At 45.7% G+C, this 20988-nt stretch overlaps 1 protein-coding gene across 2 annotated transcripts in view; it reads left to right on the forward strand.

The window, feature by feature from the left end:
- Positions 1–20988, forward strand: part of SCARA3 (scavenger receptor class A member 3) — a 53559-nt gene that overhangs the window by 7982 nt on the left and 24589 nt on the right. The window contains exons 2-5 of one of the 2 annotated variants that reach the window (XM_059176454.1): positions 11168–11224; positions 12436–12555; positions 16082–16180; positions 17320–18363. In XM_059176454.1, the coding sequence (XP_059032437.1) occupies positions 11168–11224; positions 12436–12555; positions 16082–16180; positions 17320–18363 (1320 nt within the window). Of the gene's footprint in view, positions 1–11125; positions 11225–12435; positions 12556–16081; positions 16181–17319; positions 18364–20988 lie in introns of both variants that reach the window. The other variant, XM_059176448.1, reaches the window with a different exon arrangement.

Genomic DNA, 20988 nt, shown 5'->3' on the forward strand with positions numbered 1-20988 from the left:
GGGTCGTCTTCTCGACTGGAGGTTACAACACCCCTTGAAGTGGTGTCTAGAAATGGGGTCGGCATTTGAAATTATCACAGTGACCAGGGATGGCTGCTGACATTTAGGATGCCAAAGTCTGCACAGCGTGGGTAAATGCTGTCTAACGAAGAATTGCGCCCCCCAGAGGCTGAGTGCTCCCTCCGGAAACACAGAGGGTGAGAAAGGGGAGGAAAGTCACTGGGAACAGAGAGGGCTTAGGAGAAAGGGCCAGTTTCCCCTCAGCCTTTGTGGTGACCAGGAGCACAGTGGAAGGCAGGCTGTGCGCTGGCTCAGAGGATTCAGACGGAGGTGGCAGGAGGAGAGAGAAAACCTGTCCCAGAGCATTGAATGGGAGTTTAGGAACGAAGGAGCAGAAAGGAGGTGATTGTTACAAGGAAGCAGATCATGACCACTGGAAGAGCAGGAGAATCTGAAAGGGAAGGACCAGATCCATTAGAGCAGAGAGGGGCAGACTGATTCCCCCCAGACTGTAGATGTGTCCACAGAGGAAGCCTGTGGGGTGGGGGCAAATGGCGGGAGGGTTCTAATGAAAACAATTTTGCAACCTTAATTATAGCATTCTGAAATCTTAAACTATAGCTATTTTGTAACTTTAAATATAGCATTGGCTCCTGAGAAGACTCTGAAATCTTTATTTTTGCCGACCCAATTGGCTGTTTTGAAAACCCACTCTGTGAACTCCATAGAAGATAATCATCAAAATATGTTCCTTGAAGTTCCCAAAGAAAGCCCTTTTATTCAGTTCCTCGAATCTCTCCCCCTTGCTGACTCTGACGGAAGATTGCAGTCCCAGAAAGGCTGAGGAGTGAATTAACTCCATATTTTTGGTCAACCAAGAGAAAGCCGGCATCGGCAACCACAGGCCAGTTAGCTGTTGGTTCACAGGTCCGGGCGGTTTTCCACCTCCCCCGGGGGAAGGGAACTAAGTTCAACCCCGACAGAGTCAGCAGTCATGCCTAACAATGTGCCAAGACACGCACCTTTGATCACACTTTCTACGTGGCTCTGTGGGAGCAGAAGCTTTAAAAAAAAAAAAAAAAAAAAAAAAAAAAAGTGGTTTCTCTTGTGGCTATCCTTCTGATATCTGAGTCGGCTATTATGACCTTAGGAATGAAAGGAACAAATGCTCTTTCCGGTCTTCAGTGAGTCTGAGCTTGCAACTTTGGCTTTCGAAGGCTGTTGGATTGTTTGTTTGTTTGTTTGTTTGTTTTAAGCACACTGCCTGGACTTTGAGTAGAGAGCACTAGATGAAGCCTGGTGGTGCCTTTGGTATATCTTTCACAGGCCTGGCTTCTTTATCACCGTGACCGGCATATTCCCTTGTGACAGATGTAAATCCTTGGCACCTCTGGACCGGGGGAGGCAGAAACTGGCTTAGATGTTTGCTAACTGGAACAGCTTGCTGTCCCAAGTTTGCTGTGAGAGAGGGGCCTTCCCAAAGACTTACCATCCAGGCATTGTCATCGCTTCTCCAGTGTCCTTTGCCAAGCCTACCCTTCTTGTCACAATTTATCCTGGAGTCAGCAATATGGGAACGGGAAGGAAAGAAAGAACACGATGGAGTCTATTTCCCTTTCTGGACACGCAGTCTCCCTTCAGGTGTCCATGGCTTGCAATACGGCCTCTCCTTCAGCCACTGCAGACACCTGGCAGCCCACCACGTCTGACATACAGGTCCCCTCAGTTTTCGCTATTACCAGACATACTCAGTGTCACGGATAACATGTATGGCACAGGGAAGAGTCGCAGCCTTATTTTAGAGGGCTGTAAGATGCTGCTGGTATTCTAAGATTTTTAATTGGGACACCACTGGGAAAAAATACCCATGCCCCTCTAAGAGAGGCCTTTTAGCTTTAGGAGAGGAATATCCTATCCCTTGTTCTAGTTCTGAGAGAGACAGGGAAAGCAGACCCGACATTCTCCTGTGCATTCCGGCTTCTGCTTCGTTCTTTTTCAATTCAAACACTAGGTTCCGCCTGCTTTTAAGTCTTTGCATCCTCAAAGCGTTTGCACTCCCCAGCACTCCCTAATCATAGAGAACTAAGAATAGACCAAATTTAAACCATATTTGAAGTCATTAATATTTATTTTTTAATAAAAATGACCTCTTAATCGAGACAGCGGAAGTTGAGAATTAACTAGGGATGCAGACCTTCTCATAGAGTCAGCAAACCCCATCTTTCTTGAACACCCACTCCATGATCAGCCCGGGGCTGACCAAGGCTGGAGGAAGATTTCAGACCTCAAGGAGATGTAAACAGATGTCAGGCCTGGATGGAGAAGGCTGTATGCGGCCCTGCGAGCCGTGTGTACGTGCGCTTGGATCTGCCTTCAGATCCCCGGACTTTCAGGAACCACAAATGGGCTCTGCAGCTTGTCAGCTCCTTCCCACACTCCCTATCTCTGAAAACTGTTTGGAAAGCTGGTATATCCAATACTAAGTCAGATCTCAGCGCAAGGCATGGGAGACCGAGAGGGGGAGGAAAGTCGTTTCCTGTCTCTATCCACTCCACTTGGCCCTGCTCGAGGACGGAGTACAGACTCCTGTCTAATCAATCATCCTCTGATCAATCACAGCCTCTGGATCCTGAAGCCAAGATTTTCTCAGTGCTTTCCGTCTGTTTCTTCTTCTGTCCCCAACCGGAATAATCTTGGTGTAATGTGAATATAATGAGCCTGTACTCGCAAAGGGTTTGGCTTATAAAAGCCTCCCAAATGCTTTGGATTATGTTCCCATTAACATGAACAGGGGTAAAGTGGAGAGTTGCTAGAGCACTCCAGACATAGGTAAATTAGGGGTCCCCAAGGCCCATGGCTCAGGGCCAGTGAACAGGAAGTCCAAAGGATTAGAGAAAGGAGGAGACCCCTTTGGGGATCAGGGAGGCGTGAGCTACGGAGCTGAGATGTCAACAGAAGGAACAGTGCCAAATGCTTGTGAACCCCTCATCTGCAGAGAGCCAAGTTCCGGGCTGGCAACTGTCATTTCCCTGCCTGTGGGCTGCAAAGTACCGGAACGGGGTCTTTCTTAATTCCCACTCACTAACGATTGCCAATTTGCTGGGGGGGAGGGGGTGCTCAGTGGGAGAGCAGAGTGATGACAAAGCTGTGTGCTTTTGTTGGGGGGCGGTGTTTGCTGAAGGTCAGTGTCAGCCTCGCTTGATTTAAGTCCTCCCAGCTCCCTTGCAAAGGCTACAAAGAGCGAAGTGATGAAATTGGCCTTGGAGCCAGAACAGGGAGGAGGCCGAGTCCTGAGGGACTGCAGAGAAGCACCATCAAGGGGTGGGGAGAAATGAGAAACAGGGGCAGGAAGGCCTAGGAGGCATTTCTGCTCCAACAGATGGAAGGAATACTTCCCCCGGGGACCACGGCTGCGGTCCATCCGACAGCACACGGCTTGGTTCCGGCTGAGATCATCTGGGGCTGGGTGGGCACGGCTGCTTAGGGTGAGGGGTTGGTCAGAGGGGAGCGCGGAAGGCACCAAGGGATCTGAGCTTACGGCTTATGTTTATGGGAAAGGGATGGGAACCCTGATACCCCCCAGGCATAGTTACCCTCATAAACAATTGGCAGATTGACAACAGGATGGCAGCCTGAGACACAGAGAGGGGCTGGAAAGATTGATTTCTCGGGTTATTGATGAGGGGATCTGCCTCATAGTGGTACCTGCCATATAGACCTCCTTCTCCCACTCCCAAGACCCCAGACCGCACACACACACTCACGAGAGCCCACTAGCTCCATCAGAGAGTGGCTCCCTGCCGTCCATTATTGGGGAGAGGAAGACAGCCAGAATTCAGGAGGTTTTGCCAGTGGCTGGCTCTGTGACTAGCCAGGCATGAAAACATAACCCCCTGCCCTCAACTCAGTTTCCTCACCTGTAAAATGGGGAGAATGACTTCCCACCCTGTTTCTCTCTCAGGCTAGCCGTAAGGACCAACGGCAATATTGGATATGAGCTCAGCTCTCCGCCCTGTCCCCTGGATTGACTCCATCTTTGAAAGTGGGACACTAACCTTGGTCTCTTGACCAAGCTTCCCATGGATCCCACATCAAGCATAGACCAGCTTAGGACTGGGAAGCATAGTGTAAAATCATAGATTCATTTACAGTTGTGTTTGTTGAGCAATTTCTCAGTGCCATCCACTGCCCTCGGGTCTTTGGGTAAAGCAGAGAACAAGACAGGCACATTCCCTGCCCTCAGATTTAAACACTGGGGAAAAGAGCTGCTGAATAAATAATAAGAGATAGATTGCCTTCTACAGCAGGAGGACACAGACCATGCCCAAGTTATCTCTAACAAGGGATGGGTCCAGTTGGGAAGCTCAAGGAAGGCCACTGAGGAAGTGACGTCTAAGCTGTGACCTAGAGGACAAGCAGAAGGCATTCTTGGCAATGATGATGGCATCTTTAACTTGGATTTATCTTCATCCCTTACCTCCTGAGCTCATTCTCGGCTCCTTTACTTACCTAGGGTCCTTGCCCACTTTGCCTCTTGGCTCCCTTTTTGATCAGTGGTCACAACTGCACAGCGTTTGGAAAATGAGGTCTCCAGGCCACTCAGCCTGCCTCAAGGTCATGGCCAGAGCCCATGAGCCCCCATCGCATGCTCAGTTAGCACCAGCCCCCTGCACTTCTAGCCACTCCCTCGTTACAGAAGCCAGGTTTCTTGGCACCTGTGGGACCTTTGCTCTTTTCTCTGAGAAGGCAGTAGGCATGGCAGAAAAGATTTCCGAATTCAGATCTCAGCTTCACCGCACATTCTGTGTGCTGCTAAGCAACATTCTTCACTTTTCTGAACTTCAGTCTTTTTGTCCATAGAAGTGATACTTTAAAGATTTTACTTATTTGTTAGATAGAGAAGGAGAGATAGTGGAAGAGGGAACACAAGTAGGGGGAGTGGGAGAGGGAGAAGCAGGCTTCCCGCTGAGGAGGGAGCCCAAGGCCCCACATGGGGCTTGATCCCAGGGCCCTGGAATCATGACATGAGTGAGCCAAAGGCAGACGCTTAATGATTGAGCCACCGAGGCACCCCTTAGACTGTAAAGTGTATAGGGTTGTTGTGAAGATTGCCACAAGACAGGCCCCCAATTTTGAACACATTAAAAAAGGGAAGAAAGAAAAACAGAACTTCATGCTTTTACCCTTAGGGTCCCCAGCTTAAAACATGCTTGGGTTATGAAGCTTATGTAGTAAATATCAAGCGAATGGCCAAATGCATAGCTGAAATTGAAAGAAAACTGAGGAAGTTCTGAAGACCAAGAAAAAAAAATCCCAATTAGGAGCTGAAACCCGCGGGTCAACAAAGACAGAATCTGGGTGTCAGGAACCTAAAAAGTCTTGGGAGTAGGAGGAACAAGGCTGCGAATGGCACAAAGAGGGGGACAGTGGACTTGAAGACCCCCACAAGAAAGCCTGCCACATTGTGTCACCCTGTGAAACCCTGGAATAGTCATTATTTTGTTGGTTTGTGTGTTTTCCCCCAGTCTTTTCTGATGGGTCAATGCCCATACCTCTGGCTAAAGCTTTTCAAACTCCCCCACATCTAATCTGCTTCTTGGAAAAAAGGGAAGGAGAGGAGCAAGAGGTTGGAGGAAGGGGGATGTACCTGCCAGAGAGCGACTAGGAAACTGGATGTCTCTAGAGAGTCCAGAGAGTGGAAAGTGCTGTGCCAGCTAAATGCAGGCTTGCCCTCACATGGGCCCGGAGTCCAGTTTACATTCCTTGTGCATACTTAGGCAACCCAATTTAATTACTCAAACTGCTGTGGTCCCAGACTGGTAGTTCCCCTGGCACCTGGCAAAAGTCAAGGAAATCCCCCTCTGTCATGCAACCACCAAAATGGGTTCTGAATCAAATACCAAGAAGATGTATGGTGTGGTCTGGTACATTTTGGCTACATTTTCCCTGAATTTCTGTCTTAGACACGGTTGCCTTTCCTGATAAAGAATATCAGTGGCCATTTGTTTCCGCTGGTCAGTTGGTCATGAACTTCCTAGTCTGGATGGTTACTGTGTTGTTCATGATGGTGGCAGAGTTCTAAGCAGCTGGGGAGGAAAAAAGGAAGGGATGTTTCTTGTAGTAGTCCTGGGGTTGGAAAATCAGCACTTTGCAGCCATCACCGTAAAGAATCATAAACAGATACTACCTTTAGGGTAAATTTTTATGAAGAGCAGTACACACGTGTCTCCTTACAGATGACTTATTAGTCTGAGGGAAGGGGAAAACCCTAGTAATTACTTCACGGAGAAACCAGGCAACACCTCAGCCAGGTGATCAAAATGAACATCACCTCTGAGGGACAGATGGACACTGCATGCCTCCAGATGTGACAGCTGGAGCTGGACACACCATTGTGTGTGCAGTTTATTGGCCAAGAAGACATAGCCCCAATCCAATCAGGAGCAAGCATGAGAAGAACATAAAGTGAGGATGGCTACCTTAAAAAGTATGTGGGAAGGGGCTGTCCTTTCCAAAAATATCAGTCATGAAAGTCAATAAAGGTGAAAGAGACAAGACAATGAAATGCGACACATTGACTTTAGATTGGCTCCTGTGCCAGAGAGTAAAGGAAATCTGCAGAGGCGAGCGTTGGCGACGGTAACACTGTAGGTTAGATAAAGTATAAAAGCAAATTTGTGATAAGCAGATATATGCATGTTGTCTTATTTTTGCTTCTTTCTTAAAAAAAGGTAGCATATTACATATGCTTCTCTGCATTTTGCTGTTTTTATTTAATATGCCATCGAAATGACTCCATGTCAGTGAATAGAGATTTCCTTATTCATTTGTATAGCTGCAGAGAGTCCCACTGTGTATGTATAACTATAGTATATTAACCAATTCCCCATAGTTGAACATTTAGGTAGTTCTTGCAATACAAGACAGTTTTTGCAATTACAAATAATCCCGCCATGAATAGCTTTGTCATATATGTTTTCAGATTGTTGGAGGTGTATGTTATGGATAAATTCATGGAAGTGTGATTGTGGGGTTGAAGGGCAAATGTATATGTTGAATTCCCCTCCGCCAGGTGTGGACCATATGCATCCCCACCCCAACTCCCCGTAGCCTGGCTAGTGGAATATATTGTCAACCTCTGCATTATTGCCAATCTGACAGGTGAGAATGATTTCACATCATAGTTTTAAATTGCATTTACTGTGGAGCATCTGGGTGGCTCAGTCACTTAAGTGTCTGACTCTTGATGTCGGCTCAGATCATGATCTCAGGGTTGTGAGACTGAGCCCTACGTCAGGTTCTGTGCTCATCATGGAGCATCCTTAAGATTCTCTCACTCCCTCTCCCTCTGTCCCTCCCCCACCTCTAAAAAAAATAAATAAAAATTCTTTAAAAATCAAAAATCTCATTTATCTTGTGAATAAAGTTGAACATCTTTTCATTTGTTTAGGGGACCTCTTTCTTAAAAAAAAAGATTTTGTTTATTTATTTGAGAGAGAGCACACGAGTTGGGGGACAGAGGGAGAAGGAGAGGGAGGAGCAGGCTCCCCTCTGAGCGGGGAGCCCAACGTGGGGCTCATTCCCAGGACCCTGAAATCATGACCTGAGCTCAAGTCAGATGCTTAATCAACTGAGCCACCCAGGAACACCTCATTTGTTTTATTTCTTAAATGCCACATACAAATGAAAACATATGGCATTTGTCTTTCTCTGGTAGACTTATTTCTCTTAGCATTATACTCTCTGGTCTATCCATGTTGCTACAAATGGCAGGATTTCATTCTTTTTATGGCTGAATAATATTCCATGATATGTATATCACATCTTCTTTATTCATTCATCTCTCAATGGATGTTTGAGCTGTTTCCATAATTTGGCTATTGTAAATAATGCTGTAATAAATATCAGGATGCATGTATCCCCTTGAGTTAGTGTTTTTCTATATTGGGGGTAAATACCCAGTAATGTGATTACTGGAGCATAAGGTCATAGCATAATTGTATTTTTTTTCTTTTTTTTAACAACTTAATTTAATTTTATTTTTTTTAGTGTTTGGAGATTCATTGTTTATGCACCACACTCAGTGCTCCATGCAATACGTGCCCTCCTTAATACCCACCACCAGGCTCACCCAACCCCACACTCCCTTCCCTCCAAAACCCTCAGTTTGTTTCTCAGAGTCCACAGACTCTCATGGTTTGTCTCCTCCTCCGATTTCCCCCAGCTCCCTTCTCCTCTCCCATCTCCCAGTGTCCTCTGTGTTATTCCTTATGCTCCACAAGTAAGTGAAACCATATGATACTACACTCTCTCTGCTTGACTTATTTCACTCAGCATAATCTCCTCCAGTCCCATCCATGTTGATACAAAAGTTGGGTACTCATCCTTTCTGATGGAGGCATAATACTCCATAGCATATATGGACCATATCTTCTTTAGCCATTCACAGTTGAAAAGCATCTTGGCTCTTTCCACAGTTGGGCGATTTTTGAGGAAATTCCATACTCTTCCACAGTGACTGCAACAGTTTGCATTCCCATCAACAGTGCACAAGTGTTTCCTTTTCTCCACATCTTCCCCAACACTTGTTACCTCTTATCTTCTTGATAATAGCCATTCCAACAGGTATGAGGTGATATTTCATTGTGGTTTTGACTTGCATTTCCCTGATGATGAGTGATGTTGAGCATCTTTTCTTGTGTCTATTGTCCGTCTGGATGTCTCCTTTGGAGAAATGTCTGTTTATGTGTTCTGCCCATTTTTAATTGCATTATTCATATTTTGGGTATTGAGTACATTCTTTATACATTATACATTACATACCTATACATTATAAGTACATACTTGATACATTCTTTATGCATTTTGGATACTAATCCTTTATCTTATATGTCATTTGCAAATATCTTCTCCCATTCTGTAGGTTGTTTTCTACTTTTGCTGATTGTTTCCTTCGCCATGCGGAAGTTTTTATTTCGATGTAGTCCCAATAATTTATTTTTGCTGTTGTTTTCCTTGCCTCAGGAGACAAATCTAGAAAGATGTGTTATGGCCAATGTCAGAGAAATTATTGCCTGGGCTCTCTTCTAGGATTTTTATGATTTCAGATCTCACAGTTAAGTCTTTAATCCGTTTTGAATGTATTTTTGTGTATGGTGTAAGAAAGTGGTCCAGTTTCATTCTTTTACAAGAGCTGTCCAGTTTTCCCATTTGTTGATGTGACTCTTTTTCTGATTGCGTATTCTTTCCTCCTTTGTCAAAAATTAATTGACCCCATATAATTGTAGGTTTATTTCTGGGTTTTCTGTTCTGTTCCTTTGGTCTGTGTGTCTGTTTTTTTGCCAGTACCATACTGTCTTGATTACTATAGCTTTGTGATAATCCCAGTTTTGTTTTTCTTTTCAAGATTGCTTTGACTATTCGGGGTCTTTCATGGTTTCATACAAATTTTAGGATTGTTAATTTTAGTTCTGTGAAAAATGCTCTTGGTATTTTGATAAGGATTTCATTAAAAGTGTAGATTGCTTTGGCTGGTATAGACATTTTAACAATATTTATTCTTCCAATCCATGAACATGGAAGGTCTTTCCATTTCTTTGTGTCTTCCTCAATTTCTTCCAACAGGGTTTTAGGGTTTTCAGAGTATCGGCCTTTCACCTCTTTGGTTAGGTTCATTCCCAGGTATCCTCCTGATTTGGGCACAATTGTAAATGGGATTGATTCCTTAATTTCTCTTCCTGCTGCTTCATTATTAGTGTATAGAAATGCAGCAGGGGTGCCTGGGTGGCTTGTGATCTCAGCTCAGGTTTCAATCTCAGGGTCATGAGTTCAAGTTCCAGTCTGTGTGGAGCCTACATTTAAAAGAAAAATGCAGTAGATTTCTATACATTGATTTTGTAACCTGTGACTACTGAATTCATTCCATATTAGCACTTTATCTATAATATGTACTGTCAATATTTTCTCCCAGTTTGCCAATGACTTTTTTTGGTCATGCAAAAGCATTTTCATGCAGTCAAATGAATCTCTTTTTTTTCTTTTATTGCCTCTGGATTTTGAGGCATAATTTTATTTTATTTTATTTTATTTTATTTTGTTTTATTTTGTTTTATTTTATTTATTTGAGAGAGAAAGAGCACAAGCAGGGGAAGAGGCTGAGGTAGAGAGAGAAGCAGGCTCCCCGCTGAGCAGGGACTCCCTCCTCCAATGTGCGGCTCAATCCCAGGACCCCAAGATCATGACTTGAGCCAAAGGCAGACTCTTAACCCACTGAGCCACCCAGGCATCCTGAGGCATACTTGTAAAAAAATCCCCTCGACAGATATCTCCCAGGAATTCGGTTGTCATGATCAGCTTGCACATACCCCAACCCCCCCACACACTTCCCAGGACAAAAGTAGCACAATTCTTAAGCACCCACTTGGAAATTTGGCTGCCTTTGCCTATTTTGGGCATCCTTCTCCTCATCATTTACAAAAGACCAGGTCTTGTAAGGAGGAGGAGTTATGAGGTATCCAAGAGCACTCTTCTGAATGGGGGATTCCATCACTAGGTCTTATTCAGGGAACACATGAGACCTCCTCCCATGGTCCCTTCTGCACCATCATGAGGCAGTGTGTGAGGCGGAGGTCTGGGATTGGCTCCTACCGTCTTCGCTCCTGCTCCCTCCTCTCGGCAGCTCCCAGCTGGGCTGGATGCAGGGTCTTGCAGATTCACCCCTGACCCTGCAGCAAAGGAATTCTGCTTGCGTTACCACGAGCCAGCAAACAGAAGGATGCTGGGCTGGATAAAACAACCAGCTCTTATTCTTTCTCACTCCACCCTGAGGGTTTGAGCAAGCTGCAGAGACTATGCAATTGAGCTGGCCTCTGTATCTTTACCAGCTTGTGTGAGATCATAAAATCTCCTTACCCACAGGCATTGGGACATCTCAGATCCTCAGTCTCTTGTTCTTATCTCTTTTTCCTTCTCCTCTGCTTACTGTCTGGTCACCTGGAGCTCCAGAGGGCTGATTTGGATTCAAAGGCTGGAATGGGCCCCAGGTGTGGGGATTGCGGCAGCTGGAGAGGGGTGGGTGTGGCTCCAGGTTCCCACACTGGGTCTGACAGCCCTGGCTCCATCACAGTGAGGTCGGCCACTGGCGATGGAGATGCGTTGTGTGTTACAGAAGAGGAGCTGGCTGGTGACGATGAGGACATGCCGACCTTCCCATGCACACAAGAAGGTAAGGGCCCTGCGGGCTGCCCCTGACCTCCTTGTCCCCATCCCCAGGCTGGTGACTTATCTCTCCCCATGGCTTCAGAATCATGATTGTCCTTTCCCCACTACTCCATGGAGGGTGGAAGGGCAGATTTGCATGGGTCTCGGGTGAGGGTACCATGCACAGATTTGCATGGGTACAGATGATGTCAAAGTTGACACAAGTGACATCTGTCTTCAGGGCTCCTCCTGAGACCAGTCAGGGACCTCTGCCATCTCCCCAGGGCCTGTCCTCTAACTGGACCAGAACTGTCCCCTTCATCATATCCCTTATCACCCAAGTGGCTCATCCCCTTGGCCTACAGGACCCAGCTTGGCACTTGGATAATCTCAGAAACCAATGCCACCTGAACCGTTACGTAGAGGAGGGCATCTCAGTGGGTTTTGGTGTGGATTAACACAGCTGTTCTCAGCTGGCACTGCGTATTGTAACCACCCCAGGAAGCCTATGACCAGCCCTCAGAAATCCTCATTCCTTTTGGTCTGGAGTATGAAAGGGGCATCTGGAGTTTTCAACGTTCCCAGTACTCATAATGTGCAGCCGAAGTCGAATCTGCCTTAGAAATATCACAACAATTTCACAGTGTCATTCCCACTGGACCTTGGCCACATGCAAGAGTAGTCAAGAACACCTGGCTTCCTTCTTCTTCCATATTAGGGGCCCCAGCTGGTGGACTGCAACCATTCGTTCCATTTCCAGGAGTACTCCTTGTCACCTGACAAGTTTGGGGACTGAAGGGTTTCTTAGGGTGTGCAACTGGTTAGTCCCATACTGAGGAATTCCCACAGGAGGAGATTTTTCAAAGCTAAAGCCCAGAAAACCCTAGGTACACTGAGACACATTGGTCACCCAAGGATAAAACAAGGCTGGCTGCCCCATGTTGTGGACCACGATAAGGCCAATGTGTCAGGAAAAGGTATTTCCTTACACCCTGGGCTCATTGACATTGCCCTCAGAGAGAATGGTGGCAGGGGGGCGTTCTTTGAAGACCCCGACTCTGGTCTCTTCTATTGCTAAAACCTAGAGAGAACATGGTGAGATGGGCAGGCATGAGGATGGAGAACATCTCCCTTTCTGAGACTGGTTTGAGATGGGATGAGACCGTTCAGAGCAGAGACATGAACCTGACCCTCGACCTGCAGCCTCAGTCACTGGTTTCCTTTGTCCCCCAACAGGCCGGCCGGGGCCCCGCTGCAGCCGCTGCCAGAAGAACCTGTCTTTGCACACATCGGTGCGAATTCTTTACCTCTTCCTGGCCCTGCTCCTGGTGGCCGTGGCCGTGCTGGCCTCTCTAGGTGAGTGCAGGCGCCCCGCAGCCCCGGGGTGGTCCAGCATCCTTCTGACACGGGAATCTTCATACTTGATTCAGACTTCAAGGACCAGCCTCTGATTTCCGGTCAGTAAGTAGCTGTGTGGATTTGAGCAAGGCATTCCCCTCTCGAGACTTCTGTTTTCCTTCTGGTAAGAGGAGAGGACAGGACCAGTCCAGTGGTTCCCAGTTTCAGCTGCATGTTAGAATTACCTGCGAATTTTGAAAAAATATCGGGTGTGTGGTAAGTATATCCAGAGCTGAGATCCTGGCACCGGGCATTTTTGAAGCCTCTTCCATGGTCTTTGTGAGCGTTTCTCGAAGTGAGGTTGGAGGCCTGCCTGCATCAAGATCACCCCCAGTATTTGTTAAAATGCAAATCCCTGAGTCTCACTGGGACCTCGCTTGTTAGAACAGAGTCCTGCCAGTGAAGGCCAGGGACCTGGAGTGTGGTGGCTGTCATACACGCCCATTGTACAACCATGGGAGCCAACCCAGATGATAGCTCACGGCCGGGTTCAGTCAGCCTCTGCCTTCTGGATGCTAACAGATTATGTTACATGGAGGGAACCAAATTGGCTGTCCACCATTCTGAAGTAGCAAATTGGACATCAGGGAAATTCCCCAGTCTTTTTCTGGCCAGGCCTCACGGGGCCTCAGCTCTCCGCACCCGCAGGACCATGAATAAAGCTCCAGCAGCCACAGGCTTGAGCCCAGAGAGGAACACAGGCACCGACGCCCTTCAGCGGGTATGGGCGGTGATGGGGTGCCCACCAGGTGCCAGGCATTGTCACCTACATGACATCTACAAATCATCTCAACGAGCCCTGAAATGGAAGGCCGGCCTCATTCCATGTATCTGGGAAGATGAAAGGATTTGCCCCAAGTCTTTGGGCTATCTTTCACCCAGAGTGAATGAGCAGAAGATCATAATAACTGGGGGGTAAGGAGAGCATTTGCGGAATCCAGGGAGAAAATTGAGCTTCCTTTTTGTTTTTGCCTCCAGCCTGGTCGTCCCAAGTCCCTGGAGCAGAACTGGCACATCCTGACCTGGTTGGCAGGTGCTCAGTAATACTCGTCAAATAGAGACTAGAGATTTGGGAGTATATATGCAGACAGTTGTAGTCAAGGTATTATGGTCAGGACTGAGGATAAAGTCCGGAGGTTGAGTAGAATCTGTCTTCCTCAAAGGTACTTGGAAGTTCAACTTAGTCCTTTAATCGGGTACCTGTTGCATGCATACTATAAGCCGAGAACTGCATTAGGCATGGGGCTTATACTGCTTCATAAAACATGGGCCCTGTTTATGGAGCTCATAATCTAGAGCAAGGTTTGGCAGACTGCCTGTAAAGGTTTCGGTAGTAAATTTTTTAGGATTTACGGGCCACACATGGTCTTTGTCAAAACCACTCTGCCGTTGTAAAGCAAAAGCAGCCAGACACAATATGTATGTACTAAATGGAGATGGCTTTGTTCCAACAAAGTGACCTTGGGTCAGATGCGACATATAGATCCTGCTTTGCCAGCCCTTAGCCTAGACCAATAATCTATGAACCTTTTTTGACTGTGTACCCATTGGTAAAAAGTTTGATTTAAAATGTATCAAAAAAGTAGATGGGTTGATGAACAGATAAAAAGGTAAAATGGCAGATGTACAATGAAGTGAATATAAGTAAAATGTTAATTATAGAATGTAGTCAGTAGACACACGACTGCCAGTTGTACAAGTAAGACAGTCACTGTCCAAGTCTTGATTCCTCTGTTTGAAAATGTTTATACTTAAATATTTGAAAAGAAAAAAAAACAATCATCTTACACTTGTGAAATACGCCTATTTATTTATAAATTACACATATGTTCTCTTTATAGTATACGTTATAAGACAATTTTGAAAAGATGAGAAAAAAATAAGATCTAAAAAATAAGGAAAATGGTAAACAAAAAATATGTAATTATGGATCATGAAACGCTCAGTGAAGAAGTGAACAGGGTGAATTATATGAATGAACCCTTGGCTACTGGCTTGAGGGTAGACTTTACAAAGCATTAGGATAGGAATCAAAGTCATTCAGAGTCTCTACACCTCTGTTCCCCACCATCTATATAAGAAATTTTAATTTGGGGGAGACTCAAATGGAATAATAAATACTATAAACTCTAGGTGCTGGTGGAATAGAAGGCATTGAACTGTTCCTAGGGTCTCTCACTATATCACTGCTGCTAATTAGGTCTCAGCAGCTCTGAGATATACAATGTTAATGAAAGCCCAGAGATTCAAACAAAATGGAATCGTGGAATTTTGGAGCTGAGAAGAACATTGGAAGTCATCTAGCTTCATACTTTCCTTTTACAGATGATTCAGTTGAGCTGCAGAAAAATTAACTGCCTTGCCTGAAGACACCCAAAAGATCTGAGGCAAATGTGGAACAGAAGTTACATTCCCCAGCTTTCTTGGTAGATCTGTTTCCACCCCCAAACTTACTTTCATAGGCTCTGTGGGAAACATCCGTCTACTCCGTCTTCTCCTCTTACCTCCCTGTCTAGCCAGGCACTTGCTAGAGAAAGCCAGGGATCCTGTTGATGCCCAGATGTTCTCTAAACCCAGGCCAGCACTGACCCCTAAGAAGCTGGTATAAACCAGTAAAACCTTTCCTAGGGGTCACTTTGGCAACATGTGTCCAACTCCTTAACCCATTAATTCTGCTTCAAGCAATTTATCCTATGAGAATAACCATATACATAAAACCATCAAATATAAGGATTATTTCTAGGAATAACTGTTACTCATATATACCCACCAAGTTTTATTTGTAGACTCAGAAGTGTCCGCCAAGCACAAGGGACTTTTATACAATTGCTGAGTCATTTATACAGAGTATGATACAGGCATTAAAAGTAATGATCCTAAAGTGATTTAAACCTCAATAGGAAAATGTCCATGACATTATATCAGCGAAGAAAATTGGAAGAAAATAGATGAAATAGTCTAAACATTCCGGGTTCCTGTTGTTGTTTTCTAAAAAAGTATACATATATCTATGTAGCTACAGAATGGTTATAGAGATAAGAGTCCAACAGATACACGAAGATATTGATGGCTATTGTCTCTCAGTCGTAGGATTAAGAATAACTTTTATACTTTTTGTATTTTCTTCTTAATTTTCCTATTCTATTCTATCCTGTGGTCAGACCTAGTTTTAAATGTGGAGGTGGATACACGCGTGTGCACACACACACACACACACACACACATACATATATACACACGAGTATATATATCCATACATAGAAACACTTAAGGGAGCTATTTAGATGTAGATCTGTGTTTTTAAGGAATGTGTGACAAACTCTGGCCATAAGAAGCATCTTCCCTTCCCACCACTGAAAAGCCCCATAAAAGGGTGAATGGTTTTGGTGGCAGAGAGGTTGATAAAAACACCTTCTCGACAAATGACTGCTGTTTCTCTGAGCTAAGACCCTGCCCCATCTTCTCATCTGTATTTCCCATACAGTTTTCAGGAAAGTGGACTCTCTCTCAGAAGACATCTCCCTGGCCCGGGCCATTTATGACAAGAAACTTTTGTCTATGCAGGAAAACCTCCAAGGACTGGGTAAGTGTCCCATGTCCAGATGTGCACATGAGTATGATGGAAGACCAGTAATAATGGGGGAGGGCTGAGTGCTCCCTCGGGCCATGGTGGCCTGAAATAGGACATCCTTCACCAACCTTTGAGACACAAGGGAAAAGACAGCTATGACTCCCTGCCTCCCTGTCCATTCAAAGAGGACTGCTGCCCTGAGATTCACCTAGGTCTGGAGCCAAGTGTTCTATGTGGTACAGATCTAGCCCGAGCCTACAGGTAGAGAAGGAACCCAAAGAAAGTCCGTTCCTCAGTCATTCTCATGTATCTGAGATTATGATTATTTTAAAAAGATTTATGTATTTATTTGAGAAAGAAAGAAAGCACTAGTGCATGCAGGCGAGGGACAGAGAGAGGGAAAGAGAGACAAGCAGACTCCCTGCTGAGCAGGGAACCCAATGCAGGGCTGCATCCCAGGACCCTGAGATCATGACCTGAGCCAAAATCAAGAGTCAGATGCTTAACCAACTGAGCCACCCAGCCACCCTGAAATTATTTTTAAGATCTTCCAAAGCTTCTTGACAAGTCTACCCTACCCTACCATATGCTACCAAGTCATGATGCTATCTCCTGCTTTAACCAGGGATCTTCTCGTTCCAAGACTGAGACAGAAGGAGCCACAATAGAAAAGGTAGAGGAGGTCAACCATGACAGAAAGATAAAGTACTAGCTGAGTGATAAATTTGGCAAACCTCTTCTCTGTGCCTCATTTCTCATCTGTCACAGGGAGAAATAATCCCCGTACCATCTTTCCCCCATAAGTTCATCGATAATAAGTACAAAAATATTTGGAAAAATTTTAAGATAAAATGTAAATGGGTGGTTCTTGGCAACCTTAGAAAAGTTATGAAGCTATATTCTCAAGAATTCAGTGGCGAGATGGAAAAAATGTCCCCAGTTCTATATTTTATGTCATAGTAAAGATATTTGGTAAAATAATATTTCATAGAGATGGTAAGGCTTTTTCAAAAGGTTTTCATAGCAGGCTTAGGATAGGAAGAGGGATCAGGAAGCCACTTGACAATCCATTATGCTCTGAAATATGTAAAGAAGCAACTTTCGTCCCATGATCCTTCAGCAACTCAAAATGTTGTCCCTTTCCCCTGAAGATCTAAAAGCCCCAAACAACTGTTCTTTCTGCCACGAGGCTGGGCAGCTGGAGCAAGAAATCAGAAAACTGCAGGAGGAGCTGGAGGGAATTCAGAAGATGCTCCTGGCCCAGGAGGTACAGCTGGACCAGACCTCTCAGACCCACGAGCTGCTCTCCACCACCAGCAGTCAGATCTCCCAGGAGATGGGCAGCTGTTCCTTTTCCATCCACCAGGTCAACCAGTCTCTGGGGCTCTTTCTTGCCCAGGTGAGAGGCTGGCAGGCCACCACGGCCGGCCTGGACCTCTCTCTGAAGGACCTCACCCAGGACTGCTATGACGTCAAGGCTACAGTCCACCAGATCAACTTCACTGTGGGGCAGACCTCGGAGTGGATCCACGGGATCCAGCGCAAAACTGATGAGGAGACCCTGACCCTCCAGAAGATGGTCACCGACTGGCAGAACTACACCCGGCTCTTCAGTGGCCTGCGCACCATCTCAGCCAAGACCGGAGAAGCGGTCAAGAACATCCAGGCCACCCTGGGGGTCTCCTCGCAGCGCATCAGCCAGAATGCTGAGAGCGCGCACGACTTGGTGCTGCAGGTCATGGGCCTGCAGCTGCAGCTGGATAACATCTCGTCCTTCCTGGACGACCACGAGGAGAACATGCACGATCTGCAGTACCACACCCGCTATGCCCAGAACCGCACTGTGGAGAGGTTCGAGACGCTGGAAGGACGCATGGCTTCACATGAGATTGAGATCAGCACCATCTTCACCAACATCAATGCCACCGACAACCACGTGCACAGCATGCTCAAATACCTGGATGACGTGCGGCTCTCCTGCACGCTGGGCTTCCACACGCACGCTGAGGAGCTCTACTACCTGAACAAGTCTGTCTCTCTCATGCTGGGCACCACAGACCTGCTCCGGGAGCGTTTCAGCCTGCTCAGTGCGCGGCTGGACTTCAACGTCCGCAACCTCTCCATGATCGTGGAGGAGATGAAGGCTGTGGACACGCAGCATGGAGAAATCCTTCGCAACGTGACCATCGTAAGAGGTAAGAGCCAGACCTGGACCACATCTGCTACAGAGCTCCCAGAGGGCCATGGTAATCTCGCCTGACACAGAAGTTTCCAGCAAAAATCCCGGTAGGCTCATACAATCCGGTAGCAAATGCCTAGTGCAACTGGAAGCTTTAAAAAACACAGTTAAGTCCCCCCACCCCGCCGTTATCTGTGGTTTCATTCTCCTAATGAGGTATCCTCTGAAGGTCAGTGGTAGCCTAATGCTACATCGCAGTGGCTGAGTCCTTCACCGCTATTCTTCTCATCACTTAGGCATTTTATCACCTCAGGGCATCACAAGAAGGGCAAATGCAGTATTGGAGATATTTTGAGAGGAGACAATATTCATGTAATGCCTATTTTATGTATTAAACTTTATCATAGGAAAGTATATATAGGAAAAAGCAGGCTGTGTAGGGGGTTCTTGGAACATAGCCATCGCAGATAAGGGAAGACTACTGTACTTACAAACCTCTTCGTAAAGATGCTGGGGCTCCTAACTTTGCCTGCCATACAAAACTGGATTTTCATATGTGGATTTGTTTGATCTGGTCTACACAGAGAAATAGGCAGCCCTCGTCTTGGAAACTCTGTTTTCTCATTTTCTCCCTTTCCACCCGATCGCAGGGGCGTACAGCCACCTGTCCCTCGGGATGCCCATCACTCTGATGTTATCTTATACTCTCATCTCACCCCTGAATTAGCCAGAGTTCTCCAGAAAAACAGAACCTATGAGAGAGAGAGAGAAACTATTTTACAAATTGGCTCATGTAATGAAGGAGGCCGGCAAGTCCAAAATCTGCTCAGCTAATGTCCTGGTTTGAGTCGGAAGGCCAGAAGCTGCTGTAGAACAGGAGGAAGTGTTGGGTCAGTGTGAAGACTACCAGGCAGGAGAATTCTCTGTTACTTACGGAAGGGTCAGTCTTTGGTTTTATTTAGGTCTTCAACTGCTTAGATAGGCCCAGCACATTAGGAGAGCAATCTATTTTACTCAGTACCAGTTTAAAATGTTAGTCTCATCTATAAACACCCCTGCAGACACAACCAGAATAATGTTTGGCCAAATGTCTGGCCACTCTGTGGTCCAGTCCTGTTGACACATAAAATTAACCTCCACAGATCAACTTGGCACCCATGCACATATCCTTAAATCATACTTAATCTCCAAATAGGGATACTAAGAAGGTTACAATTCTGCCTAATACTCATGATGCGAGTATCCTGTGTACAACCAAAACCACACTAACCCTTTCCCCAGAAAAGAAGGTAAAGTCCTTGAGAGATATTTACTTTTCCCTTTGATATCTCATAATTTAAATACTATGACATAAAGTTAACAATATTTAAATCCTGTGGTATAAAGTCAATTTATTTTATGTTTTATGTTACATGATAAGAGGATAAGAAAGGGAAGAAAGCAAAAATACTTGCTCTATGCATTTATATTTATATATTTATAACAGGCCAAGGAGGAAATACTCTTGACAAGGAGTACATGGTCATGACTGTTATTTATAACGTCCTTCTTCTATGACCCATGTGTATTTTCTTTGTCCTCAGCAAGCACCTCAGCTGGTTGTTCTTTACCTGGTAAGGTGATCCAAACCTTCATTCCCGATCTAAGGTCCTACCTAGATTGGACTGGACTATTGTAGTTTTCCACTGTATTTATTTCAGGACCTTCTGTGGGATCTTCTGAATTCCAGACATGCTCTCCCTTACCTCCATTGTAGAGTAGTGGTCCACTTTCTCCTTGGTAGTCAGGATCAGCCACCCCAATCAGCACAATATCTTCTTCCTTGCCTACTAATTCAGAAGCCTTAGAAGCCCAAAGTGACCAGGCAGCAGTCTTAACTTCCAGTTCAATGGAGTCATTGTTGTATCCCTGGCAGAAACATTCCTTCCTTTCGAGCTAAGATCTCTAAGCCAGCAGAGCATAAGGTTGTGGGAATAAGAAGCAAACATTTTGCTGGTAGGTCACCAGGGGTGATAGTGGGTGGTGTCTTTCTCATCTCCACCCCTTGATCCCAGTTCCAGTGAATCTTTGCTATCAGAGAAATAGCACCATATATATTGGACACTAATTCAGACCGTATACAGCCCTGCAAGATATTGCCACCTAGCTAGCTCGGGAACTGAGTCTTCAAAGGACAATTCAATCTTCTGTCAAGCCAGCTGTTTCAGGGTGGTGAGGACCATGGTCACACCAGTGAATTCCATGATCATGGGTCCGTTGTTGTACTTCATTTGCTATAAAGTGGTTTCCTTGATCAGAAGCAATGCTACATTAGAATATCAGGGAATACCATGATGACGGATAATGCATTCTGTATGGCATTTTTTGGCACAAGCACTTCATGCAAGGAGGGCAAATGCATATCCAGAGTAAGTTCCTATTCCAGCAGGGAAAAAACATTGCCCCTTCCATGATGGAAGCGGTCCAGTGTAATTAACCTGTCAGCTCATAGCTGGCTGATCACCCTGTAGAATGGGGCCATACTGGGGATTTGCTGGTGGTCTCTGCTGTTGGCAAATTAGGGACTTGGTGGGAGCCATGGCCAGGCTGGCCTTGGTGACTGGAGGGCCATGTTGCTGACCCTGTGCACAAAATCCATCCC

The sequence above is a fragment of the Mustela lutreola genome, chromosome 1 (genome assembly GCF_030435805.1).
Source record: "Mustela lutreola isolate mMusLut2 chromosome 1, mMusLut2.pri, whole genome shotgun sequence".
NCBI classification, from domain to species: Eukaryota; Metazoa; Chordata; class Mammalia; order Carnivora; family Mustelidae; genus Mustela; species Mustela lutreola.